Here is an 8656-nt window from a genome sequence, read left to right on the forward strand (position 1 = left end):
AGCTTTGCATTGGCCTTTCAATTCACGTGAGAACATCACGTGACAAGACAATAACCAAATTTCTGTTCTGTTGGTCTCTTCGCAGCTATAGACATCGTAATTACACTTTTACTTGATCTAAGCATTTTAACTGTGATCAAGTTTTGTTAATGTTAATCTTGAAACATCCTGGCAGTAAGATTACTACAAACATTAAAAACAATCGCAATTGATAAAAAAATAACGATATTTATTGATAAAATCTAGTAAAATTTTGAGTAAGTTCATTGTTAATTCAAATACTCTAATGCAAGTTTGTCCGACTTCATTTGAAACTGAAATATTATTAAATAATTTATTATCAATACAGCAACAGTTTGGACTTATAACAGCCAAGCCACAGAACCGTCTGATGACCTATTTAAAATAAAAATTCTATAAATAGATTCGTAATATAGGAAAAGAATGCGTAGATACAATCGTGTACACACTATCAGATACAATGCTATGTACAAGATGCTGGACACATTGTACGCAGCATAATGGAAGACTTTGTGTTTAGTTGCGTTCGCTATACAAGGAACTAATTCAATCACAGTATTTTGGTAGGCACAGGAACTCATTTGGAATAAATTAATGAGCTAATAGGCTCCCAGCTTGGGCTTCGTCTGTCACAGACTTTGATTGACACGAGTACAAAAATAATAAGAAATTTATACAAAAACTCATGCATACAATTGTGCTCATTATTTGAGAGCGGAATTCCATCTAGTAGATGGTCAGGAAGTAGCTCATTATAATACATATTGAAAAAAAGATAAAGTATTAACAAATAAATATATTCACAATGAACCTCTCCGACTACCAGGGCCTCCAGACCGGAGAGGTCGGTGAAGTCGGGTTGCTAGGCGAGGCGGGTACTTCCGGAGGCGGAGAGGATGTCGATGATGCTGATGATTGTGTCTGACTGAAGGCAGAGTTTGGTGACTGCTGAATTGGAACATTTATACTCAACATAAATGGCTGACTTTGTCTATCGAGTGGTTGTGTAGATGACAGAGCGCAAAGAGGCACTACCAGACCACTGTTATTGCTACCCGCTTGGTTTAATAAGTGTTGGGGGAGGACAACTGCTAACTCTCCGTTCGCTGTTCTTGTCATCATCGGGTTTTGCACAATATGAGGTTTTACATTAATTGGTTTGGGGGCGGGTAGAATTGTTCTTTTAGTGTCCGTTCTAGCAGTTGTAGAGTCTGGACTATTCGGCATAGATTTTGTATTACAATCATTCTTTGGTTGGTTCATAAGTTTTCCCATGTCAGGTGGAAGACAATCTGGAGGAAGAGAGGCAGCAAATTTCTCTAGAGGAATGGCAGGCGGATAGCTGTCTCTCAATGTATGTATCTGACCTAAAACAAAAAAGCAAGAAATGTATTTATGTCTGCTGCGAGATGCTTTCTTTGCACGGAGTATGATTGATCTTTCTAAATGAAACTTTGTTTTAAAATGACAAGCACTGAACTACTGGTAATGATTTGAAGCAGGCCTTTAAACCAGAGATAAGAGAATAAAGGGGTGGTGCCAGCCACACTTCATCCAAAAGCCGGTCATATCTTATCTAACTGTGCCAAGCTGCTGATAACAAGACAGGCGCTGTTGGTTAACAGACTTGTTCAAAGGTCAGCAGATATGCTTAAAATCTGTGCAGCGCAACTCGCTGAACACTTTAGCTCTTGCACTATAACACGGACTGCATCAGAGTCAATATTGTCTCTTTCGCAATAATCAGGTTCTAATGTTAACATTGTCAGCGTTCAAACACAATCATGCCGTAAGACTGCGCTTGTGTGCATTTCTATAGAGAAAGCTCGCATTGAGAGGCTGTGATCAGCTGATAGCCTTTTGGAATTGAAGAAGCTGACACGAGACCAGCTGATGGCATCTGACCTTATTCTCCTAGCCGTCGTTTATTAACGCGTGTTCAGCTTCGTTTATCATTTTCAAAAGAAAAAATGTTAAAAAGGTGACAACAAAAATGTGTTTGTGAACGTTTTCAATGATCTATCAGCAGACGAACAATTATTTATCAGAGAGATGTGTCATGGCAAGGAGACACGAACTTTAGTTCAGTTGCGAAATTCTAAAAGCTATCTTTTGTATTTTCTATTATTATTACAGAGTATTAGACAATCAATCACTCTTGTAGATGGTAAACACTCACCAGAGGCGGAGTACGGCTGTTGGCATTGCAGGTTCTTCAAATGTCGGACTGCCATTTCTAAAATGTCTGCCTTTTCCATTTTACTTGAATGCCTGCATCCCTGCAACGAATGTAATAGGAGTCGAGTGTTTATACTTTGCTTATAGCGTGACATGAACGGGACAGTGTTTGCTGTGCATGACATGCTCAAGCAGGTCTCTTTGCTTATATCACAACTTGTCATAGCGAGTTAAACAGAGTGAGGCTATTGGTTGCATATTAAACACTGCAACAATGCATAGAGTGTGTTAGGTGTGCTCCGATCACTGCCGCAATGAGCTTGTGGTCGCAAGTGTAACAGCAAAAGCCAAGAGACAGCCTACACCTGGGCTTTGTCATGACGGCCTGCGATGCTTGGCTGTCTCAAAATTTAATTAGGCCAAGAAGTGACACGTTTTTGTGTAGATAATTTAATAGCGATTACACCGCATGTAAGACTAACTGCATAGCAGGTCAGATTTGCTACTCGGTTGATAAGAAATGAATTAGAAGCAGTTTTAGCAGTGCCTGTGTATTCACTACTACTTATAATATAAATGTTTAGAGGCGTTAGTAACAATCTTTGAGTATAATTATGAATGTACTGTTCTTTCTCATCAAACAAGAGAGTGTTAGAAAAGAACTTGTATGAAAAACTTTTATTTGACCTTTTGTATATTTATTTGACCTTGTGTGATTGTGTAGGCCTATTTAAATACACAAATATTTATTTATAAATACATAAATATTTATGTATTTACGTATTTATTTTTCTGTTCCACTTTTAACCTTTTTCAAAACTATCAGCTCATACCATGTTACACGAGCTGCATTGGTAAGCCAGGCATTTTTCCTCATATACCAGTTCTACCATATAGAAAACTGCTGCATCTATTTTTTATTTTTATCAGCAACAGGCCAATCACGCAGACAACCTTGACATCTTTCTTTTTCAGCACCAAAACTTATGATATATTATGACAGCTGAGAATATTGGTGGTTATCATCAAAAATGCTTTGTGACTGTCAGATGAATTGTGAGAACGTTATGTGAAAAACATTTTCGCAAATGTGAAATGTCTGGGCTATGATTTACCAATGAAAGCTATGCGTGTAAAGTGTCAATTGTGAAAATTATAACAATGTGAATATCGTCTAAACTAATGAAAGGTTGAATACGTGAAAACCTTACAGCAAACGTGAAACATATGAAAAGTACATGTCAGCGCGTAGCTGTTTATCTAAGGATAGGCTTACATCATTTCTTTTAGTTTATCAACCTTCCATTTTATTTTTTTGCAATGAACTTTGTAATTGTCATCAAACTCCAAACAGACGTGCGCTAGTTCCAACAAACGTAACAAACTCTAGAACCCACAGATATTTTTTTAGATAACCTGAGTTTTTATTTATACAAAAGAGGGTTGGGATGATGGCTCCCTTCAAACCGCTATAAGTCTACTTAGGCTATTGAACAGTTGACACTGAGATTGTCTATTCTTTCCAATAAAGACTGGTTGTATAAACATGAGCCGTGCCAGTTTCCTCAAATGATAACTGTTTTGTTTAGAGACAATGTACAAGTGAATTACTGTAACCTACTTGGACTGATAGAATCTGAATTTTGAGGTCACGGCTTGCTCGCTAGAAATCGTAATTAGCCTAACAAAGGGCACTATAAAATCTATTTTCAGAGAAAAGGTTTAAAGTGACAGTTTAAAAATTGTGAAATAAGTGAAATTTTATTTAGAATTTAATAGCACTGTTAGGGGGGGGGGGGGTTATCATGGGCATGATAACACTCCGGCCATTCCTGACATGAGATATGCATTTGTATATGTATTAAAATTTGTAAAACTTTACAAAAATCTACTATTTGTTTAGAGGATGAATATTGTAAGGCAAAAGTCGGATTTGAATGTGATAAACTGGTTCATTTGAATAATTTTATTTATAATTTATTTATAAGGTTGCTTATATGTAATACTTTACATATATAAAAGGTTACTTTCGTCCCATTTTGTAAGCTATTCAATTCATATTATCCGCCATGAGACAGGTTTTTTATTGTTTAAACAAACTAAATTTTTAATAACAGTAATAAGAACATATATAATATGTACAATACCATATATATACTCATGCTACAGACAGTACTGTTTCGGCTATTGAAGCTTCATTAGTGCAGCTCAGAGCCGGCATATATATATATAATATAATATATATATATATATATATATATATATATATATATGTGTCACACTGATTTCACGACTTTATGAAAAAATATATAATTTGTTGTGAGTTCATGCATTGTATTAGTTTTGTTCTTGAGACTCAGTGATGTTAGTGGACAGTTCATTTTGTGTACCAGTATAACATATACCTGTCTTGAATGTGAAAAAAATCATATATTTTATTTTTTGATAAAAAACGGTTTGGTAAAAGTGCACCGGTGAGGTTCGGTACATCCAACAAGGTTGAGAACCACTGATGTAGATATCAGTGCCAGCATGGTTGCTCATGCTAAAACTATGTGATGCTGTCATCTAACATAATAACAATAGAAACTTTCGATGAAGCTCACCTCTTTTTGTAGCACCTCAACTAGCAAAGTTTTTAATTCATTAAGGGACGCGTTTATCCTCGCCCGTCTTTTTTTCTCCATGATTGGCTTGGCTATCTGTAACAATAACAAAACTTGCCAATTGCGTAAGAACAGGCGGAGAAAGATGCCTATTAAGAAATATACAACAATGGTCTTTGTCATCACCTCTCAAACATCAGTGATGGTAGCGCTGACGCAAGCTCGCACCTTCAGAGTGATGCCGAGTGTTTTATAGCGGCTGAAGAGACCAGAATTGTTATATAAGCGTCGAATTACTCCGAGTGACAGATAGAGGATGAGAGCGTGAGAAAATATGAGGGTAGGCTGAGGTAGAGCACTAACACAAACAGACATTGTTTAGATTGTTATGGCATGCATAACTGATAGGCTGGCTATTCAAAGATTTGACTCTGATTGTATACACTAGTTGGCATTAGGTTAGATTACATGGCTAATTTAGTCAGGTGGCCGCAAGCGTCGAGGTGAGATGCGGATACGCCCCCTTTTAGTGTCTCTAAATGTGTACACCACCGCAAAACTCAATGTATTAATATGTTACACTAATTATTGTAAGATTTCCTACTTATATCGAAGAACACAGTCATAATTTAAAAGTGTTACATAATATAAAGCATAATATTAAAATGTTTACATATAATAAATGATTGAAGTGTCATATACATGTAATATCTATATATAAATGCTTGTCAATAACATATACAACTTTCTTTGGCAAGAATTCTGGACTCAGCAAGAAAGGGCAAGCTACACATCGAAAGATACAGAATAGGCACATAAGGTTAAAATACCCTGTAGAATGAGAAATTCAGTACTCGTACTCGACAATGCTGACTTACCCTTCGGTTAGCTTTAGATAAGCTGATTTTGGTTTCACAGTCGCTGTCGTGAGACATACTGTCCTTTGCTGTTTGTCTGAGGAATCACTTGCTGCTGTAGGGTAAAGCTGTGTTGAAATGATCTGGCAATGCTAAATCTTGTATCACGCACGCTTCCCAATTGTTCGGAACGGAACGGGACACCTAAGTTAAGCTCCGCCTACTCAACCATTCGCTGACAAATGACGTGTAACGAAAGTGTGTTTACCATCAGTTGATTGCTAATGGCTCGTGTGCCAAACACACTTGTCATATATTAAGCCTTTTAATCCCATTTAAACCTATGTACCTTCCACCATCTGGTCTAAAACAGTTCCCATGTCAGACATGTTGGAAATACTGTGCCCGCCGTTTGTTGAGATAGTTTTTTGTGGCTTTTTATGGTACAACAATCAAGAAGTAGCTATCTCTCTACATAATGCAATTTTACCAAGTATAGAAACTGGTCTTATAAATTGGCTTAGCTTACAAGAGTTGAATGATTTCGTTTGTTTAGTACACCACAACCTAGTCAATGACACAAAAATATAAAAGGATACAGTCGACACCCAATTTTTCGGACTTCACTTCCTCAAACCTTCAATTGTCCGAACAACATCTGGGGCTTGGACAATATTCCAATATGGCTGTGTCTACCCGAAGAATGACAAATTTGACTGCTAGGCGGCTATCGCCACAGACGACCTGAGCAACGCATGCATCCGAGTGTTGTACTGTAATTTTCATTTATTATTATTACCGCTATTAGTACTATATTGTACCCTATTGCAGGTATCACCGTATTTTACTCGTACGTATACTGTATATGCATATTGTACCAGTTTTTAGCATAGGAGTATGTGTGTGAGGCAATATAATGTTTAATGTACCGTACACTTCAGTACAGTACTCAATTTTGAATGCCTGAACTTTTTTCATGTCTGGTCTGTATTAACCCAAACAAACGAGGGCCGACTGTATTTAGAATCATTAGCGGATAATAAAAATTTTATCAAACTGTTTTCAACTATTTTATACTTAAGTTGGTATAAAAAATAAAATGGAAAATTATTATTACTTGTTAATGGAAAAGTCATCACAAGAACATCGACTGTTTTATTAAATAGCTTCATATGTTGTTGAAACTAATTGTCGAGAGACTCCACTATTCCGTTAGTCACCACTGGCTAGTCTTTAGGGTCACTGACCCACCAGCATTTTATAATTTATCAGCTGTGGTATCTCTCTTATGCGTGCCAGATCATATGCCATGTCAATTATTCATAGTAAATTGCTTCTCCACTGGTGTAACACGCGATCTGAGAATTAACTTGATCCACTGATGTGTAAAGTGAGGTAATATTCGCATAAAGAGTGCAAAAACTTAGTGAGTGGATTAGAGGTGTACACATCAAATTGTTAGACTTGAACCCTTGTGTCAGATGCTAAAGAGAGAGTCCGTCACAGGCTTGTCATTGTTAGTCTTCCTAGCTAACTGCTGAGAGACGCTGCCCTGTTGTACAGGTTTATAAGCTTCCTAAAGGAAACCTTTCAGAAATGAGATTTTTGATTTTAAAGCGTGACGTACATTGAAACCCAACCATAGTTTATGGTAGGCAGGCTATACTTCATTTAGCGCTAAACCATCTAGTGAAGCTTTGAAGCTGAGCACCATCTTGTATAATGTTTCCTCTTTATTGCAGAATCATGAGAAGTTTTAAACTAATCCATAGTAAACCGTGCAAAGTTGTATATAAATTGACAACCATTTAACAATTTAATGTACCATTTATAGATATCTTAAATTTAACAATTTAAGATATCTATAAATATTTGGAATACTGTTCAATCGGATATCGTAATACAGCATGAAAAAACTAAACAGAAGATTGCATGGTGTACTTTGAAATTTTTGGAAGAAAATAACTCGGCAGAAAGTGAGTGCCAATAACAGAGCATATTAACGGCATGTGACTAAAGCCTTTGTCCAACAGCAGCGTTTTGTACCAACACAGCCTGAGTATGGCTATGATGGAAGGAGAATACAATACATTAAAAAAGCAGCACTTTAGTGTAGCTGCCAATTTGCAAAATGTACTAATACTTCCAACCGATTCACCCAAATTATTCACAGCTGCCTCTTAGTTCAAACTTATATTCCAAGCAGATTAAAACTAAAGCTCAGGAAGACTTCGGGCAAGGAATTGCAGGATTTCTGTTGAGCTCTGATGCTCCTCGATGTGGCGTCCCGCAGTTAGTTTATTTTAGGTCGAGCTATTCGGTAGTTACAACACATTGATAGAAGCAATATTAATTTGCTTAAGCGATTATTGACAGGTCAATGCTAAAAACTTCCAGAAATATCTGAGATGCTGAATAACTCCATCCATCAATGAGAATAGGAAGCACGCTCCGATTGTGGAAATTGCATTCCATCACAGAAAAAAGCAGATTGATTAGGTTTTCCGCTGAAGGATGGAGGTAACTGCAAGAGACACCTGCTGTTAGCTAACACTACAATGCAAAATGTTTTAAACAGATACACACAGTTCGGTCAAACTGCAGCAACATATGCAAATTTTATATTTTCGGAGACTAGAGCCATTGGGTGACACAATGGAGATAAATTACAGTATTAGAGCATATTGCTGATGACAGTCTAAAATACCCTTCAGCTAAGAAGTAGCACGCCGTACAGAATTTAATCTTTTCGTATGTTAGACTGCTGCTTTGCTAACGCCAAGCCTGTTTACCTATTACAATGGGCTAGCTCATTATCCATGAATGCTAAGCAAATAAACCATTAAACAAGCCCCTAGCATTCCTACACTAAATAAAACGCGACGCTGATTTCAACTTCAAGCACTACAAATATGACGCATGACAAAAATAAGCCGTTATCATAAGCCTCTAGCCAACCAGAATCAAGCATTAACAAACATCGTCAACGGTTAA

At 36.9% G+C, this 8656-nt stretch overlaps 1 protein-coding gene across 1 annotated transcript; it reads right to left on the bottom strand.

The window, feature by feature from the left end:
• Positions 1-320: 320 nt before the first annotated feature.
• Positions 321-5784, bottom strand: LOC137404359 (transcription factor HES-4-A-like). The gene is made up of 4 exons (XM_068090558.1): positions 5684-5784; positions 4806-4901; positions 2201-2300; positions 321-1388 (listed from the first exon to the last, which is right to left on the bottom strand). Exons 1-4 carry the CDS (start codon positions 5738-5740, stop codon positions 841-843), a joined length of 801 nt encoding a protein of 266 aa, XP_067946659.1. The 5' UTR covers positions 5741-5784; the 3' UTR covers positions 321-840.
• Positions 5785-8656: the final 2872 nt, after the last annotated feature.

The sequence above is a fragment of the Watersipora subatra genome, chromosome 9 (assembly GCF_963576615.1).
Source record: "Watersipora subatra chromosome 9, tzWatSuba1.1, whole genome shotgun sequence".
NCBI lineage: Eukaryota > Metazoa > Bryozoa > Gymnolaemata > Cheilostomatida > Watersiporidae > Watersipora > Watersipora subatra.